Below are 20,931 nucleotides of genomic sequence, written 5' to 3'. Positions count from 1 at the left end.
GTGACTTGGCCTTAATTTATTCATACTGTAATGATGCTTAAAAATCAGATACTCAAATTATAAATCGGGGTCCTAACTTATAGCAGTTTTTCCTTTGTTTTAGTGACAAAAAGGTGTGAAATTGTATTATAAATACAAACCTCTTGTGAATGAAACTGCTTGTCCCCCTCAAGCTCCTCCCTGACTGTTGTCTGTGCACACTCAAGATATTGTCTGTTTTTTGGTCAAGCTGCTTTTAAACAAGTTTCAGACGTTTATATCCAAAGTTGTAGGCATCAATGTCTTTGGGGTTATGTCAATGTGACTTATTTTAAGGTGTGTAAGCTGTAATATACAGGTATAACATTCCCCAGTGTTAGACAGTGACATTCTGCCTTCACTGAAGAGCAAAGGAAAGTGGATACACAGTGTGATTAGAAAGTAGTATGTGCGTGATCAGGTGGTGGCATGTGTAAAATGGACTTTATGGCTGTCATAAACTCTTGGTACAGGGATGGAGAAGGGAAATCAAGCGTCAAATGGCCAAAGACTTGGAGAGTTTGAGAGTGACAATAAAAGAAATTGAAAGGGAGATTAGAAGAGATGGAGGGAGGGGGGAGTGAATGGGACGGGAGTGAAAACAGGAGAGAAAAAATGGTAAAAAAAGCAAGGAGCTCAGTTTGTCCTGTAACTTCCTGCAATCAAAGTACAAGTCCTCAGCAACATGCAGCAGAAAATGAGGAGCTAAGCCACAGTATTGAATACATTTACTCAGCTGAGAGACACCCTCCTACTGTGAAACAAACCCCACAGTTGCAGTAATAAAAACACTCCTGCTACCTGCCACTATTGACAGATAACAAGGTTAAACTCCAAGAACGGTGCTGACTGCATGGGCTCAAGGTAGCTTCGGAAGACAAAGTTGACACCTGAGCTCAACATTAATGGCAGCTGATTGATATCAGCCTAGGGAGACCCTCTAAAGCCCCTTTGGCCACACCAGTCAGTAGGGATGTAACGCTGCATTGCAAGGCAGTTAAAAATTGATCAAAAATATGTGAGATTCAAATTGGTGAGATGAAAAATGAACCACGATACTGTTTTTGAATCGCAGAGGGCGTAATCTACTTTTGACTTCGCTTGCTCGATGTGTCACGTCTCTACGTGTTCAACGTCCCACGCCATGTCCGAGACTAGAGACAGCTCGCCAACGTAAATAAGACGAAGCAAAGGCTCAGTGACAGGCGATATTGAAATAGAAGATGCACTCGGCAGTTTCAAATTGAAAGTGTGGCAGTATCTGAGCTTCCTTAAGTCAGAAAGTAATAAAGGCGAGAAGATAACATAAAAGATGAAAACAGTTTACAAATATTGCAAGAAGGTGTTGAACTGCACAAATAGTACAATTAAGATGATGCAGCATGAGAGCCGGCAGTGAAGAGCTCAGGTCAGCCCCCCCTATGCACGTACCTCCTTAATGACAACTAAACGGCCAAACCACACAGACAAGCTCATTTGCAATCCCGCTCACCCAGACGAGTACAAGAGTATCTTATTGAAGTGTGAGTTGAGTGAATTGTTACATCCCTACCAGTCAGTGGTCCTTTTTTGGGAATGAAGGGGATTAATCACTTAATGAATCCTGTGTGTAAAAAACAGCATGTCTAAAAATGTAATTTATCACCTCCACATCTGTTGTTGTCATGTATTGATAATACCTTTGTCATGTAATTGCTTTACAAATTCTTGTTTGCGTTTATCCACATTGTCACATCTGTCTCATTCATAATTTGGAAACTGCAGCTGCCAAACAGACATTATCTTCAGTATGTGCTCATAATTGTAAAGATTCTCTTGTTGGCTTGAAAAAATTGTTGTTGTATAGTGTGTTTGTGATGTCACGCAAGTTGCGCTAATGCCTCAACGTGTAATGGAGAGGATTCTCTGGCCTACTAATGATTGTGCTGTTTGTGTCTTTTTGCACATTAACCTTCTCCGCTGATCGCTGCATGCAGATAACTGGGAGCAAAGTTCCGGTAAGTAGCCCATTATTTATTTGGCTTCTGAATCTTGTTCCTTCTGTGTATCTGTCTTCATTCACCCCTCTAACCATACACACACTCACACACACAAGTTTATCTTCTTTTGGAATGATGTCGAGGAGCATGTTCCAAATTGTGCAAGTGAGGTCATTTTTATGGCTTGGATTTTTATTTTCAGCCCGATATTGCTAATGGGCTGTAATTTGGAAAGGCTATAAATTGCCAACACAATTCCTGCATGTAAATGGTCCCACTTTCAAATGAGGGATTCTGAAATTATACAGCTTGGAAATTAAGTGGGAGGTCTTTTGTTGGTTTTTGCTGTTTCTCCTTTGAAATAGATTGGTGTGTAACACCTATTAGCATTTGAATATTGTGATACCAACAAAGAGCAATAGCTTTTACACAAATACTCATAATCTGCCATCTAATCTGTTTATCAGAGCATGTTGCATCTAAATGGTTTTAACTGTGTTCATTCTGTCTGTGAGACCCAACTCATACAGAGGATAAACAGTGTATCACTTAAGGCTTTGAGCACACACTTATGTGCACGTTCACACACACTGCATATACACACACTGAACCTAGTGAACCGCGGAAAAGATATCAAGTGCATCTTTTCTGCCTTGAATGAAATATTGGACTATGTTAATTTAGTGGAAGTATTCATGGTTATATATTTGAATTTGCTGTCAACAACTCTGTCTCTGTTTGCAAGAAATTAAGGCACAAGACTGATATCTTACAAATGCATGTTCTTGTTCTTGTTGATGTTGTGTTCAAAAGGCTAACATAATCTTAACAAATTTAATTTATGCTATCACTTTATTAGTTATACTTTTTAATTTCTCCTCACGGTTATATTCCAATTACCTGTTGTCTCTCCCAGTATCCCATAAAGTGGCACCCTGTTGCCTTCTCTAAAGAATGGATTTAAGGTGCTTTTTGGGAAAAAAAAGAAGAAACTCTGTTAATGGTTTAGCAAGTGTTGAATTGTCACCTTAAATGGTATTTCATTGCCTTTTGAGAGCTTCGTAAGGATTAAGAGGACTGTAAAGCTTAACAGGACCACAGGCAAGGCAAAGCAGCACACTGTGACCTGGCCTCTGCTCTGCCCATGCTCTCAGACAAACCTCGCTCTTTGAGGCATTTTGCAGAGACATTTTGTATCGACTGCGTTTTCTGCTTCTTTGTCAAACTGTTCTTTTGTGCTTGGTTATTTCTGTGGGAAGAGTAGGTCTTTCGGCTTGGCCGGTATGGACGTGGATGGAGTAGCTCTCGATCAGTAGCAATAGCCACATTGTGTTCAGTAAATGGAATATGACAGCATTCCCCCACCTTCTACCGTAACTGCTCATCCGAGGTGTGGAGGCGGCCTACTTTCACAAGTTCTGCAAACAGTGTCAAAAGATGCCAGAGACCCTCGTTATCAAGAAGTTTCTTCAAACTCAAGAGCATGCTGAAGCATTTGACCTGACCTTTGTTACCTCTGTGTCAATCCTGCAGCAGAAGCCCACAGATATGGCTAACATACTGAATGCAATGAGCTGTCATTCTTAAAAAAAAAAAACTGAAAGTGGAAAAAAAGGTGCGTTTAGCCTGGTTAGCCGATTTTGGGCTACAGTTAGCTCCCTGCTTTGCTGGCAGATTCCCATTTTCACGCTGTCAGCGTGCGTCGGTGGGATAGAGTGCTCTCAGATGTGCTGGAAGGAGAGTGTTGGTTAGGATTGTCTATTGGGAACACGTAACTGTAACTCCTCTGTCTCAGGCATGAAATCTCTCTGGCACTTTCCCCTCTCCCAGTAGAGAATGAGGTGGGAATAGAGGACTGTGTGAATTGGCTCTAATCCAGTCTGACCAGCGTGTAAGTGTGCAACACTGCTAAGTCTCATATGCTCTCTCCACCTCCTTAAGCAAGATGGAGGGAAATGTGAGCAGCACACATACCTGGGTAACAGTGTGCCTGCAGGTAGACTCCAACAGTCCAGATGGACCAGACACCTATTCTTCTGCAGTGTGCTGCAGGCGCTTATTGACCGCTACGACGGCTTTATAGCATCAGTCTCTGTAAAGATTGGCCTGATTTACGTCACAAGTCAAGGACCACGTTGTAACAATCCATCAATGACTCCTGCAGTGTTACTGTGAAAGTAGACTTCCGTCTCTCTGCTCTGCCATTGACAGGCTGTGCAGCTCAGATGGAATGCTGCTGAGACTATGAAAATGAGGGTGCACATGAGCGAGAAAAGGGTGTGTGCTCCGTGTGTTGAAAAGCAGCAGTCTCCAGACCACAGGGGGGGTGATCGATATCTGTATGACTGGACAGATGACTGCTTATTTCCATGGTAACATGCTGGTCAGCTCTGAGATGTCAGGCGGTGATGGTTAGTGCTGTTGTGTAAACATGTACATCTCTGTATTGTCAGTTTGACCAAAGAACCAAGTACACCTCAATCTGAGAGAAAGGTGAGGCTGTATCGCAGATCTCTCTACTCTAAATTAACTTCTTACAAGGGGGGTTATAGTTTTCTGCAGAATTACATAGTGCCCACCTTTTTTAAGTGGCCGAGGACATGTTTTAAACATAAACCTTTTTTTCCTGGGTATATGGTTGTATGAATGATAATGTTTTCTAATTTAAAAGGAATTTCAGACAGAGTTTAGATGTGAAATGTGGCGGTAATCATGAGGAAATAGTCATTTATGAAATAACATCTGAAAACTAGCTTTTGTTTGTAGTTTAATCACTACAAGGCTACATTCATTTTCTTCAATGTAATCTGAGTGAAAGTGCCCTTTGGCTGTATATTTGACAGCATTTCAAATTAAAAGATGTTTTTTGTGTGCTTTACAAGCAAAGCATAGGACGAGCCTTGAACCTTGAAATGTTTTCCTCATTATCGAGTTGAGATAAAGAATTTGATTTACCTGCAATGAATGTGAGGTATTTGTATCCCTCTTACTTATTTGCTTTCTCTTTTTACTCTAGTATATGTATTGGCATGTATATGTATTGTGTTTGGCATGTACGGGTGATTTTTTTACTACTAAATGTCTTGCTTTTGAACCAATTGCTTATACAAAAATCCCCGCAAAATCCCATCTAAAGCATTTGGAATCTATAAGTAAAGTCTGTGCAGTGCTTATTTTGTGCTTATTTTGTCTGGTCAAAAACACAAAGTTATTCAATTTCCAATAATATGACAAAGAGAAAAGCAAGAAAAACCCTCAGATCTGAGAAACTATGATGTAGATTTTCATAAATACTCCAGATGAAATGAATGACATTGTGTTTCTCTTGTTACCTGTGCTCTCGCTCTCCCTATGTGTATCTACTGATGATTTACAGAATGTAGGATAACCAGACGACAAGTAGTTATAGTTAAGGCCAGAGGATTGCAAAGCATCCAGATGGGAAACGAGGGAGACAGAAAGAGAGAGTAGCATGGATATGAGGACACACAGACATCTGGCTCCTCTTTAACTCCAATCAAGTGCTCGTTCACTATGCCAGGAGTGCTTACGAAGGCCCTTTAAAAAAAGAAAAGAAAAAGAAATATGGTGAGCCTGAAAGGAAATCAAGGCACCCTCTCTCCTTCATTCCCCTCTTTACCTTTTAATACCACATGCCTCAAAAGACTGTTTTGTTTCAAGCAAGCTATTAAACTGGGTGCTGAGGGTTGAGCAGATTTGATGTGGCACATGTCCTTGGTGCTTTAAAAGAACGGCAATGAAAAATTAATCAATAGCGTGTGCCTCCCATGCCCTGAGCCAGTGTTCACCATAGATTCTATCTTAAATTAAGATCAAGGAAACATGCTCCCGAGGGGACTGTTTGAATAAGATGTTTCTTTGATTGGCTGAAAGCATATTTTAGAGTTCATCTGATGGACAGAAAAAGTTGTCAGGGAGTGAGATGAGGAAGGATTTGTTTATTTGATTTATTTGAATAGTCTATCTATTAATCTGTACTGTGGTGTTTTTTAATAGATATCAAATGTTTGCCGCTTCAGCCACTCAAATGCTTTTTTTCTTCAGCGACAATCGTAGGGAAACTCTGTTTCCAGGTTCCCTCCCTTTACAGGGAGGTTTGAGAGCATGGCCATGTGTAGAATAGCACCTTTGTGCTCTTGCTGGTAGAATACTTAACGCCAAAAATATGGGCACCTGCACATCGAAACATTGCTCTGCAGGGACACTCGTGGTCCAAAACTCTACAGTGTACCATGACATTTTATTCACTACTTCTGCTATAGAGATTTGAAAACACAAGCTTTTGGTCGGACTCAAAAACTAGTGTATGAGGGGGATTTAGGCTAACTTTGAGTTTTTGTGAAAGCTTTTGGATCATTTGGAGGTTTGCTGGTCTTACAAGGCTGGTCTTTGCCCCAATCAGTGTAGTTCTCAGATTGCGCATTTTCCAAATCTTCACAACAGAGGTGCATAAGGAAGTTTTAAGTGAACTTGTTTTCACACCAACTGTTGCAGTCAGATCTTAGGTTTCACAATTTAAAGTAACAATAGCTATGTAACAAATCTCCACAAAAACCATATGATCTGTAGTAAAATTGCAAGTACATATATAAAGAAAGTAAAATTACTTATTACAGTGGAAAAGAATCATAGTGATCAACTGCTCATAGTAATCAAAAAGCTTGGGGCAGAATCATTCCTATACAAATGCTGTTGAAATAATAATACAAGTAGTCTTGTATTATATAGTCATTGTAAGTAGTCATTTTCTTTTAATGTACAATGTTGTTTCACTGAAGCTCATGGCTGTTGGTAATGAAGACAGAAAACAAATGTGTACGAGTAAAGCACCTGTGGTTGAAGCTGCTCTCATTAGTTTGATTGATAATGTCACATAATGCTGATGCAATGAAATAGCTGTACTGTATTTTATTTCAATAAAATTCAGCTAATAGTTAAGCTGTCAGTTTCATCACTTTATATTAATGTAATAAATATTCAGATGTCAGTTAGACATCTACATTAGAGAAAAAAATAGTTCTAATAATCCTCCACTTAGAATGATCAGTTCTACCTGGACCAATGTGACCACTATAACCTGTTTTCACTGTAGCCTGTGCCACTGAAACAGTCTAAAAATTTATGACAGTTTATGACACATCAAACCTTTTGAGACTGCTCCCTTGTCATTCTATGTTATTATGTTAATATGCAGACAAACAGCAGTCACAAACAAAAAAATCTAAAAACTATCCGAAAAGAGATGACAGACAAATACACTAGTACTTACAGGGGTTATAAATACTTGTTATTTACACAAACCCTAAAATCACCCAAAGTTATAGCAATATTTGCAAAGGTAATTAATTTATTTTAATCTTTGTACAGTATATTCCCCCATTTTATTATCTCTGCTGCAGCCTTATGTGCACCACAGCCAGTTGTTGGAATGCACCGCCAAGCTGGAGTAGCTGCTCTAGTGGATGCAAAGTTTACCCTCAGGTCACCTGTGCCACACCTGTAATTAAGTTACTTTGAAGTCAAGTCACTTTTTCATAAAGTGTTTTTTTTTTTTTTAACCCCTTGTACATTGTCAGTTCTTATTGTGAGGGCCATCCGTCATACTGCAGTTGCCTAGAGCTCAGCCAGGATGATGGCAAACAAAAATCTTGCTGTTCATTTTCACCAGTCTTTTGAAATTTGATTTGTCGACAGTTTTACAGGATTATTACACGTTACTCTAAATATTCTGTGAAGTCATATTGTATTTTGGAAAGCAACAGCATTTGAATAATGGTGCTTTTCAATAAGCTACATTGTGCAATGCCACCTTTTTCCGTGTCTTGCCCACACTGGAGTATCTTTAATACAGACATTGAATGAAATGTGTGACCAATTTCGCTTGTAGATAAACTAGGACACATTATGGGTTTGGTTGCATTTGTCATGTAAAGTTGAACTTTGTGGACTACGTACAATTTATCAATTAATGTTGCTAGTTTGAGCTGAATGGCTTATCTTCGGGTGGTCATGGTTGAATTGACCTTTGTGAGCTGTTGAAGAAGCAAAGGTTTAACTGTGACAGAGGGTGGCCTGTGTGGGAAGGATTAAGTCAGCACTTGCAACACTAGGGGATGTGAAAAAGACGTTAGTTTTCCATCAGCAGTTGTCATCTTTTTCTTTTCAGTTTTTATCTTTTTCTCTCTTTGCCTTGCCTCTTGCTATCCATCCTTCCTTCTTCTCTCACACCTCTCATCATCTCACATCTGTTTCTGTATCCTGGCCGTCATTTTTTGGTCTAGAAAAGTGCTTTACAAATAACATGTATTATTATTATCTCCTCTCTATACAACATATGTCTTTTCAAAGGCAGAAACAATCATTCCCCTTCAATCAGAAGGAGAGAGCTGGATCTCGTTATTTTGAAGGGAACATGAAAGGCTGAAATGGTCACAGTATGCTGATATTGGATTGAACACTGGCTATGGCAGTGCTTTATCGTCTCTCTGTGTTTGTGTTGGTGTGTGCACACGCTTGTATGTCCATGCGTGTGGTAAGTCGTACTTTTTTCTCCATGCAGTTCCAATAGACTTGGATATTACAGCTTGGATTTAGATATTGCGCAGGAGAGATAGCGCATGATAGAGTACTTTAAAGAGGGAGAAAGGCAAAAATAGGATTCTTAGTTCTGTTGATTGCATATCTGTGAATTTTATGTACTGTATGCACATCCCCACACCAGTGATGAAGCTTGTGAATACTGGCTATGCTCTCAGTTGTACATCTCTCCCCCACAGCTCTGTCACACACTCAACGGCACTGTCGGCATGCTCAGCTCGGCAGGAGGCTCCTGCAGGGCCGCATTAGGCTCCATAAACTTTATAGCATATTTTTACAACCCGCCTCTCTGTATGCATCCACCATCACATCCCATCGCATCTGCTTTAACTGTTCACACAGCTGTGAAATTCTGTGTATCCCCATGTTTTATGGTTGCCTGCTCCTCCCGTCACTCCCGATTTCTTTATTTGCTCCTTTAGCTTTTTGATATCCTTCTCTACATCTGTGTATATTTAGTAAGTTATTTGCTTTGGTTGATGGAGTTGTCTGCTTTTCCGAGATGTTATCGTGGCGAATGCTTGCAGTGGGTGATGTGATAATGCACCTCTGTTCATAACCTTGCCAGGCTCTCTCCTCTCGTGCATTTCTAATAGTTTCAGATGCAGACTTCACACCGACAATATGTGGAGTTGCATTCCAATGTGGGCAGTGTCCACAGCAGCATATGCACAGACCCTTGCTGATTTTTATATTGTTTTGTTTCACAAGTGACGAAATACAAAGTTTGAGGACAAGAAGGGCGCAGAACAGCTGCTGACAGGGACCTATGGTCAATATGAGTGGAAACTAGAGTTGTTGTACCTGTCGGGTTATGAAGGAGTCACATTGATGGCCTGTTTATAATCCCCCCTGCTCTTGCAGTAAGCCCACCAGGCCCTGTGGGAGCGCCTTACTGCTCAGCCAACTAGTCCACTCAGCACAACACTGACTAACAAGGTATAGTCTCTGCCTATCAGCTACAGTGTTTTCATAGCGCTGTCATACTTGGACGCACAAGAGTAAAGCCACATAATCGCCTCATCAACAGCCAGGTTCCCCTCGATTCCCCAGACAGCTCTCTGTTGTAATGATTGGTGACATGATCAAGGCCAGATCACTCGCTGTGTTATTGTCTGGCTTGCAGTTTCTTTTCTAAGGGTGCTCAGGAGAGATGGGCCACGGTTTTAAAATGTCAGCCTTCAAGCTGTATCACTTTTTAGCTGTTTACCGGTAGTAAGTGAGCGGCTGGCTGATTGGCCCCTCCCCTCTAGTGAATGAATGCAGGTGAGTCAATGCATGAGTATAAATAAACGATAGCATGATGTGCCAGATATAAAGGCTCAGGCTGCTATGACTCATGTTAAGTTTGGTTGGTAAAGCATTGGTTAGCTGCGCCATAGAATGAGGGTCAATTCAGACTGAACTGGCACTTCCTCTTCTCATTCATGCTGGATAGCATGGTCTTAAACTGCCAAACTGTTTGCAGCTTTTTGCAAATTAGATGGTCTCGCCTTTGTTTGCTTTCCATTGTGCCCTGCCAAACTTTGTAGCTGTGTATTAAGGGCAGAGAAGAGTATTGAGTAGGTCTTTAGGGATGTTTCACAACAGCACTGATGGCATTGGATCTTAGATTTGTTTGGCTTGCTCAGAGTGTATAATTCTCAATGCCACAGACACAGTAGCTGGTCATGCATGGTCATGGTCTGCCTCTGCTCAAACATATGCAGGAACAGCTGCAGTTCCCCAGCCAGTAGTGTAGTACTGAAGGCCAGCACTTGGTGGCAGTGGGTGCCCATTGAATTGGCCAGTTGGTGCAGTACACAGGGGTAGAAAAGCTACATTGTTGCTATGGAATTGACCTAATGGGTTTCACTCAGCCCACGTAGCACACTACTGTGTGTGCCACTAATGCCATTTGTTAGACATCTGATCTTTAAAGGGGAGAATAAGTGTGAAATGGCTCAACAGCATTCAAATTGGTCTCTCCTCAGATCAATACTTTCACCCTCCTACTGTAGACAGAGTGGGGAAAAAAGAAGGATGAAGAACAGATTTATCTTTGTTACCTCAAAGGGATGTCGTGATTTTGATTCTTAAGTAAAAATGGATCGAAATGAGCTTTTGATTTCAATCATCAAAATCAAAAGCAGAATCTGCAGTTTTCCCAATGATTTTTTTCTCTCCACTTGGCTTGCCACAGTAGTTGATGTTACCTTTGTTTCACAGTGTTTGGGCATACACCCATTATATTACTTGCCGACTGTTATTTTGCTTTGTTATAGAATTAAAACACATTTAGTTCACTTAAGTATATTTTATGTTTGCCCCTGTTCAAATAAAAAACTTAAATGTGTAAAATCTTAGTTGAGATATCAATGCTTAGTCTGACGATAGATGCTACAATTACAAACTGAAGTGTCTGCTTCTTACAGCTGAAGCAGCTGAAGCAGCAGCAGGGCTAACTGCAGTCACACTATCTACACTTTAGAGAGAAGTATAGATGGCGTTACTGGGTGGTTCCAGTGAGCCCAGTCGACTACACTGATGACTGCCAGAAGCAGGCCAGAGACCTCATGCGCAAGGCAACATTTATGGACCTGTGCTACCAAAGTTTACTACAACCTGAAAGTTGAAGTGACCGAGAAGATAAGGTGGCTATCATCAGTCAAACAGCACAACTCGTGAGAGAAGATGGAGATGAAGAGGAGGGAGGTGCTGCCGAGCCCAAGATGCGCAGCACAAAAAGGAAAAAACACTTATGCTATTTTAAGAAAAGCTGCCACAGCCACACCAACTGTTACTATGTCATTTCAGTTCAAAGTAAAGGGAAGAAGGAGAGATCTAATGTTAAAGATCAAAGTAACTGCTCTAAAGATATTGAGCGCCATCAACGACAAGCTTTTCAAGTAAAATGTCTAGTGTCAACCTTAACGTGGGTGTTGTTACATATTTATCAAACGGTGCAGAGATTTAATCATCGTGGCATCTCCACTTTACATCCAGCCAACTTGTGCGTGTCCGAAGATTAAAAGACAAAAACACTTTAAAGACGACACAGCGTAGCTGACTGGTAGCCTGTGGCAGCACCTTTTCAGACACCATGGATGAGTCAGAGATGTCTAATAAACAACAGCACTGGAAAACCCTCCTACTTTGCTGAAGTCACCTGTGTGGCATTTTACCTTCTCTGTGATGGAACAATGAAGCCATCGTTGACAGAAAACACGGTTAGGCTATGCCAGTGAAGTTTAAGTGAAGCAAGGATTTGGTGGATTTTTACAGGTTAGGAAACTCAAGCTGTTGTTGTAAAGTACCCCACTGCCATCTAGTGGTGTTGTGTTACAACAGTTTGTTCCCAATTAATTGGGGAACTAAGTTATTCTTACATTTTCAATAAATTATTTAAATTTCACAATATGACCTTAGTATGATACATTCCAAAAATGGCCATTGGTTTGTAGACTCACATTTTGAAGCCATGAGTCGGGCGGTCTAGTGACTATATTTGGGAGCAAGCTGAAGCTGGGTAGAAGCAAGGGGTGGATCTCGGCAGTCAGCTTGTCACTCAAAGTGTCTCACCCTCAATTATGTGTACCTTTAAACCTAAATAAAATGGAATTGGATGACTTATATTAAAATTCACGCCCTGCAGAGTTGACAAGAAGGGGACAATTAACTATAGAGATAAAAAAGATGTTCTTTGTACCAGGCTGTAAACATACTTATTTCTGCTGTAAAGTCGGGTATTGTAGCATGGGGGTCTATTGGAATTGGCTGGCTTTTGGAGCCAGCCTCAAGTGGCCATTAGAAGAATTGCAGTTTTTGGCACATCTTTGTTGGCTTCACTGTTAGATCCGGAAGTTTGCCTCTTGGTTATATCACACTTGGTACCAAGTATCAAGTAAAGAAGAATTTGAAAGTTCAATTAAAGTTTTTGGGGCATAAAACCTAACATCTGTCATGAATTAAAACATTATTGTCTAACCATGGCATAGCTGTCAATGCTGAAAAATATGTCTATATGGAAAACTGAGTAGTGACCATAAAAAATGGAATCATGAATTTGAAGCTGTGAACAGATGTAGAACAGAGACTGCCTCTGAAATGGTGAAAGATAGCCAACCTGTTCTGGGTCCACTCCTTCTTTTTTCCTTTTAATGCTACACTTGCTCGATCAGGTCAAGCTCAAGGTCAAACTTATTTATATAGAACATTTAAAAACAACCAAGTTTGACCAAAGTACTGGACAAAATAGCCAATTGAATAAAATAATCAATAAATACAGTATAAAATGCACATGTAAAAACAAACATACCAAAACAATTAATCAAATACAAATATGAGGGATGAACGGCTCAATATAAGTCAAAGGCCAACGAGAACAAGTGAGTCTTGAGCAATGACTTAAAATTCTCCAGAGTCTGGGCTGATTTAATATGAAGTGTTAAATTATTCCACAGTTTTGGAGCTGCCGCCGCAAAAGCTGGGTCACCTTTCGTTTTCAGACGAGATTTTGGAACAATGAGAAGCAGCTCATTTGATGACCTTGGTGATCTAGCTGGTGTGTCAACAATGATGAGCTCAACAAGATACTGAGGGGTCAGACCATCAGGGCCTTTAAGAAAGCACATCTTACCTACTATCAACAAGATCTGTTGTATTGACCGCTCTTTTGTGCAGACATACCTGAATTATTTATTAGAATGGCCCCACACTGATGAACATATGCAGTCCCACACTAACAACACATCAGTTATGCTTACGGAACAACACCATTGATGTTACGGTCTATCCTTCCTGTTCTCTCTGTGTATCCCTCTTACTTATTATACCGAGAGACTGACACCACATCACTGTCTCACTCTTTGTGTATTCTGCTGCAGTTATGTTCCCTTAGAGATATGAACATCAAATCTAGATCTCTTTCCTGACCTCACCTCTCAACGTGAGCCGTATTTGCTTATTGACACCCTGAGCTCTTGACATCACACAGGTTCTCGGCCACATGTGTTCCTCCAAAACATGGTCTCGGTTGGGTATGGCTTTCTTTATGGCCCAGTTTGTTTTCCAGCACATCAGTGACAGGGAGTGGCACGTCTTTGCTCCCCCACACATGCTGTGCTCACTATGTCGACTTCTTCCACCTTGTCATTCGGCTCAGGTGCCCTCACTAACATACCACATACATTTTTAATGCTCAACCATATGGTGGTCTTGTTTTTCTTCAGGTACAGTGCCAAAAATATGAGTAAAATGAAGCAATAAAATAGTCAATCTTTGCTGATATTTTTCACACTTGTAAAGGCTGTTGGCTCTATCCATTGGTGGACAAAATGTATCAAACATTTCTTTAGAATGGGGCCAATTACTAGATATTGGCCTGAGGTTGATTTGATGGCAGATGTATAGTGTTTCAAATGGTGATGTCCTTAATGTCGGCTATAGACGCAGTGTGAGAGGTGACATCCAATCATGTTGAGATAGCTGACCTGTCTCTTTATGTCCTGAGTGGTCTTGAGAGATGATCTTTTTAATGCCGATTGGCTGAATGTCTTCTTCACACCTGAGATGCCGGCCTTGAATCAAACATAGTCTGCCGCCGGATTTGATAAAAACAGAGGACCTTACAATGCAGACCCCTGATGTGTATAATTACACAGTCATTTAATAAGACAAGCAGCAAATTCAGTGTCATGTGTGAGGTGTTTTTCTTCTTTCCTGTCAAGATTTCCCATGTTAGCTTTCAGTTGGCTGTCTCTGCCGCCGACGGGTGTTGTTTGCTAGATTGTTTGTGTGTCACCTCACATGTCTCAGTGTGAGGAGGAGGAATTTGCAACCACAAAAGAATGAAATTGAGAGGGAAAAAAGTTCCTTCCAAGCCCTGCAAGTAGAACAAAAGAACAGAAAAAAAATCTTGATGTTATTATGCCGGCAACATCTTCAGAGCTTCTGATATAAATGAACTAAGGGTTCTAAAATTGTCATTTGAATTATGCCTTTCATCTCCCCATGGTTTTTAGTGAAGCAGTTCAGCCCAAGTCTCTAGTGAATGTTTTTTCTTCCCCTGTTTGCATTTCTGAACAAGCGCCATAACTGTAATGAATTCTATTATTTTAAAACCAATTACTGTTAGTTGGGAGCTTTTCAGCGCCGTTGTCGTTCTCTCGGAGGAATAGCACTGTAGCAGTGTTGACTGCACTCAAACCTGATGGTATTTCTTCCTATTTCCCTTACCACCCATGCTAATGTAGTTTTCTGGTGTTACTATACAGTAAATTGTCCATACAGAGTATTCATGTGAAGCAGAATTAAAGGAACCTGGAGCAATGATATATATATATATATATATATATATATATATATATATATATATATATATATATATATATATATATATATATATATATATATATATTTTAGTTGAATAACATATTGTGTAATGATGATTTTAGTTGAATAACATATTTAGAAGCTAGTGCAGTCCTTGACGAGAAGGAGTTTTGAATAAGGCACAAGTAAAATAATACACTTTGTGTTTCCTTGGCCATGATTTTAAGGGCAAACTGGGGTCAAAGTAATGATTTACTTTTATGTTGTCTTTGTTTTTTTTATGCTTTCTTATTATTTTTTTATATGTTTGAATTGGGGTTTGTAATATATTTTTCTTCATAAAAGGGAAGGTCTTTTGATTTTTTTAAATTAACTTGAATGGTGTTGCAAAAGTGTGAGATTTTCATAATTTAATAACTGCTTCAGAAAATATAATGGTTTTATGGTACAAGGTATTACACTATTATTATATTATTTTTTTTAGTATAGGCTACTATGACCTGTAAAGGAATAAAAAAAGTGTTTTTTTTGTTTGACTAAACATTTATTATAATCAAACATTTTCTCAAATAGAGCTGTGTAAAAAGTCTCTCTTTAAAAAAATAAAGGTGAGATTCTCCATCCAGTTCTTTTTTTCTTTAACAAACAAAATAAAAAAAAACTTTAGATAAGCAAATAAATGCGGTATGATCAATTTTCGCAGTATACTTTGACACCACCACAACCCTACTTGGGAGTATGGGGATGGAGAAAAGGGATGTGCAAAATGATGATACTCAATATACTGTTATGTTTGTATGTTCCTGCACTGGTGATTCATTTTTCTATCAAAAGCATTAAGAGTTAACAAGGCTTAAATGTATTTATGTAGCGCATTTTATACAAAAAGGCAACCTAAAGTGCTTTACAAATTAGGCAGGTCAAGTCAAAGTTCATTATAGCCCAATCACAAAAAACCCTGAAAGTGCTGTACCAATAATTATTTCAGATTGAATTTCAGCTTTATCTTTAAAGCCCAATATCACAAATCACAATTTGCCTCAGACGGCATATGAGGGCTTATGTAAAGCTGAGACCACAGATAAAACTCAAAGGACAATAAAATGTAATGCCAATAGTTATCACATCAAATAGTTTTGTAGACATCTCAGAATCTGGTGTTCTGCTTGACTTTTACTTCTCTGTAGGGTTATTTAAATACCATCCTAAAACAAAACAGGGGAAGCAAACAAAAGTGTCCACACTGCTGCAAAGAGAAAAACACTGTGTTGTGTATGGAGGTGGACCCAAGCATAGTATACAGACCCTGTGCTGATTGCAATTCTGAAAGGTTTTTCATTCTTTCCCTCTTTCCTTATTATGTGTAATTAATGCTTCATGGTATAACAATAGAGTGTTGTTTAAAATCACGTTAGACTATGCAATGGTCTTTGTTTATAGTAATTATACTTATTCGTGATCACCAAAGACTTGTACAGACACTTTTACAGGCACAATTACAAAGTTTCTCTTTGACACTGCCATTATTTCTTTTTTCCAAGCATGGGACTAATTGGATCCTGCTTCCATGCTTAGCCAGTGTCTGAAGGTGGACCTTTTTGTTCACTTTTCTTTTTTCAAAATGTTGTCCTCTTAATAGAGCCACTTACAGTCACTTGAATCGCCAGTGTGCAACTTCAGGTTTTAGTAACTCTACAGGACTGCACAGTAATTTTTATATTCAATTGCATCAACTTTAATAAGCATATAGTATGTTCCCATATGTGCTCACGCACACACACACACACACACGGAAAGAGGAAAAGAGAGCGATTAGACACGTACACTCATTAAAAGCCAGCCACTCATTCTGCCCTAAAGATTGATTTATAGCTTATTTAATAAGCTGAAAGGTTACCTCAAAACAGATTTTCTCCATAATTGACCAATTTAGTGCTGCTCGATAAGCATTCATGTCAAGCTGAGATGTTGTGGTATTTCTGTCTCCCTCCCTCCCCCCTTTCCCTCTCATGCGTTACCACTGATATTACAGTGCCGTGATTAGTTATCACAGGAGTTATGAAATATTCAACATGTTGTATTTTGGATGTTAACAGGGTGGGGTCCAAAACCTGGGCACAATGGCTGCAGCATTAGTTAGCATCACTGAATGTTCTCCTAATTAGCTCACTTTGCCCAGCAGCTGTCTGCTATTAGGGTCCTTTGTTCCAGATGTTATCTCATTAGAATGGCATTGATCATCCTAATGACTCTGGGAGAGATTATTGGTCCACATTAGTGTGACCCGCTTGCTGCCTCTTTCCCTGAGGTCAAACCACAAGCTTCACCCATCCATATGTTCAGTTGATGTTTTAGGTATGGCAGCCATTTCCTCTAGTTACTTGTATGTGGGAAGCCAGCAAACTGGAAGCGAGAATAACTCAGTATAGTGTGCATGTAGTTGTAAACAGGGTAATTTGTGGACATTAAGCCCAGTCTTAGTGTTTGTCAGTGGGCTAATGTTTAGTGTACACAGCTCTCTATCTGTGAATTGGCCCTAGTGTCATTGTATAAAAGGCTTTTCTTAATAAAGGGGCAGACTGCGCTTAAACTGCATGTTTTTGTTTGCTTCACATTAAGTTCCAGTTTGCGAGATTGAAGGCTGAGTTTGTCTACCGGTTACCTTCTCTGTGAAAGCAAGGTCTTCTGAAGCAAGGATATTTGCTTTTTGTGGGCTTTTATATTCAAAGCATCTAATAGAAATACAATTTAGTATTCAGATTCACCGGTGATATTGGGTGGTCTCATTCATATTATTCTACACCCAAGGCTTTCATTTTGTACACGTTTGTGTGTGTGTGCCTGCTGTTAGGGGTTGTGTTTGTGTACATGCATGCATGAGTGGGCTTACTGGTTTGTCTTTTGTGTGAATGCGGCACGGTGATAGGAAGGGAGGGGGCATTTGAGCCCTGATGTCACACTTTGGTCTTGGTCTGAGTAGCTTTGTGGACAGACAAGGCTTTGCCAGGGCATCACTGACAGCTAAGAAGCAAGCACTTCCCTCCCCTGCCACAACAAGCACGGAGCACACAAGTACACAGAAATCCATGCATCTCATCCCTTTGTGTCCCCTTTCTGCCGGGCTAGAAAGCTGGCCATCTCAGAATTCTGTGAAGCCATCGAGGCTTTTCACATTCAGACTGAGAGAGAAAGAGAGAGTGAGAGTAAAGATGGTGTAAAGAGGAAGACAGTTGGAGAGATATACATGGAAAGAAAGGTGGAAGGTTGGGTAGAGGATGGGAGTCGAGACGAGAGGGGAGACAGAGAGAAAGGAGTATTCGGGGCAAACTGATGGGAAGAGAGCTCAAGACAGGGAGAAGCAAAATGTCTTATTACACCAGCCTGTCCCTCCCTCTCACAAGTCAGCAGTGTAGCTAATCCTGTCTTGACCAATTCTCCTCAGACTACAGTGTAAACCTGCCTCCTGCACCACAGTGTGCCTCTGTGGTCAGCCAGTTTCCAGCATGACTTGTAGATCTCTTTTTTTCCCACTTCATGAATACCTATTGTATTAACTTGGCGCCTCTGTTTTATACTTTCGACTCAAATGTGTAGTAAAACAATCGTGCTTAATTGCATCCACCTCAGTGGTTCAGTCTTCAGGTTTTCAGGCTCCACGGCCTAATGAAAATGGAGAGGCATCAGTTTAATTATAATGTACTCGCTTCTTATCGAGGAGAGATTGTTTTTATTTGGAGCCCTAATGAATTTCTCATCAGTTTGTTATTAACATTGTGCTATCTGGAGCTCAAGTGGGGAAGCAGCCAATTACATGGCTTTGTTCTCCCTGATGGACAAGTATTTGTGCCTCTGTTGAGGGAGAAATAATTTGCGAAAATGCTATGGGAAAAAACATAGCTACATCTTCCCTGCCATCTACTGCCAGACAATTTTCTGCTTCAGGTAAAGTGGAATGTGTATTTTCCATATCTTGTAAGAGCTTTCTACTTACGCCAGCTAGGTGTGATTTTCTTCGAACAACTGGCTCATCAATTGCACAGACTTTTCTTTAGAAAGAAGATAGTTGGCAGCTGCAATAATGGCTTTATCTATTGAAAGAGCATTAAAGCAACACTGCCGATGTTATGGATGGACTCTTCCCAGTCATGTGTATGTAACATGGTGAATTTAAACATTCTGCTGCCCATTTCACATTGAGCTATTAAAACATTGGGCGCATTGATTCCATTTAGCCTCTGGTGGGTATGAATTGAATAAGACGGGGGTGCTGGGTAATCGTACAGTGAAATGACAACGTGATGATAATTTGACACTTTTACCCATGACCCTGGCTGTACATGGCGTGGCTTTTCTAACCCAAAACCCATTTGGACCAAATCTAATGGGATATGAAGGGAACATAATGATGTGTGGGGCCTTGTTATTTGCCTTTGTTCACAAAACACTTCCCTAGTTTATTGCATTTTACGGTTGAGGGGCTTGATCACTAGTATTATGGCTTTGTAAATGGGAGTCAATAAATTACCCTCTGATTAAAGACGATGCCCTCACTTTAGGTGTGAGAGCCATTTGCTATGCATGGTTAGCACAAGTCTTTTTGTGTGTACTAGTTTAATCACTTAAATTCCTCTTTCATTTTTAGCTCACTTCACCTCCGTAACTCTCTGACTTGTCCCTGACAGTTGAGCATGATACAAACAGTTTTTTCATGCAGAGTTTTGGAAGGCTTTTGGGTGGGGAGAAGAGCTTTCACATGCATTTAAATGAGTCTGTTAGCTCACATCGTGACTATACTTACTTCCAGGCTGTCCCAAGTATGTGTCTCCTTTTGAGTTGGACATGTTGTTTTATGTGAAAGCTTGCTTTTGCCCTCTTCCTTTTTTCTTCCATTTACTGTATGTAAATGGAAGCGTGTAGCTTTCAACACAAACCACTTGCACCGCCACAAAATTATCTAGAAGGAAATAAAAACACAATTAAAAGAATCTTAGGACAAAGATCTCTCAACTCATAAATGTACATGAATATTTCCACTTGAATTAGAGAATTAAAAGAGGAAAAAAAAAAACTAGAATGGCTTGTTGTGCGATAGCTTCACAAAGTTTTCTCTTGCATAGTCATTTTAACTGTCCCTCTTAATTACTGGTGGTGTCTTTATCGTATTCATAAATGCAGCTCTTCACTGAAAACATGAAGTGAAGTTTTGGGTTGTGGAAAAACAAGGATGTGGTAAATAACAAGACAGATGGTCCAGGTCTGTTGACAGAAGCTTCATGCATGGCAACAAGGGAAGAGAATTGTACTGAATTTCTGCTGACCCCTTTGCTCTGGGAAAAACTGCTGCCCCCCCACACCCCCCCTTACAGCTCCGCATCCCACCAGTTTGTTTCATGCATCTGCAAGCCTCAGTCACACTGATTGATACACTGTGGAATAGCCTCAAGCTTCATTTTCACTTGAAAAACCATACAAGTCCCCAAAAGCCCAGAAGACTCACAGGCCATTATGGGACTGAAGAACCACAAGCTCCCCCAAATTATAATCTTATGGCCACCCCTGCCACATTCTCTGTGTTCCATTAATGAATGAAAAAATAAAATATCAAAGCAAAAATAAATTACATTTCATATGGCAGGCATCATTTATTGATTATATCTGGCTCTGGTTTGTGATATGTTATAATTCAGTAATGGCTGCGTAAACAGTCTGCTGGTGCTTATTGAAATACACAAGAACACTTTATGCTTGAGTAGGAGTATTAGTAGGGATGGGTACTTAAACCCGATATTAAACGGGCACCGATAGCGAATTATTAAAGACCAGAGTACCGATAAGCTCAGACATTAATGGTTCTTTTTTCGGTATTGGAGAAATGGAATTCTTTTTTTGTTTAGTTTATTTAGGTTGAAATAACGTTACCTTTTACAGTTTTTATCTCACCAGCTCAGTTTCGAATTTGCAATAAGATGAAGACTTTTGTCTATGATGCATTCTTGCTATTCAA

At 39.9% G+C, this 20,931-nt stretch overlaps 1 protein-coding gene across 6 annotated transcripts in view; it reads left to right on the top strand.

Annotated features, from left to right (window-relative positions):
* Nucleotides 1–20,931, top strand: part of diaph2 (diaphanous-related formin 2) — a 462,271-nt gene that overhangs the window by 34,646 nt on the left and 406,694 nt on the right. For 5 of the 6 annotated variants that reach the window (XM_042493107.1, XM_042493108.1, XM_042493104.1 and 2 more), the window contains one exon: nt 1,995–2,015. The exons of the other annotated variant lie outside the window; for it this stretch is intronic. In XM_042493107.1, coding sequence (XP_042349041.1) covers nt 1,995–2,015 — 21 coding nt within the window. The remainder of the gene's footprint in view (nt 1–1,994; nt 2,016–20,931) is intronic. 6 annotated transcript variants of the gene reach the window in all.

Source organism: Plectropomus leopardus, chromosome 9 (assembly GCF_008729295.1).
Source record: "Plectropomus leopardus isolate mb chromosome 9, YSFRI_Pleo_2.0, whole genome shotgun sequence".
Taxonomy (NCBI): Eukaryota; Metazoa; Chordata; class Actinopteri; order Perciformes; family Serranidae; genus Plectropomus; species Plectropomus leopardus.
Note: the sequence above shows the minus strand (reverse complement) of the source record. Positions and strands in the feature narration are given on the sequence as shown.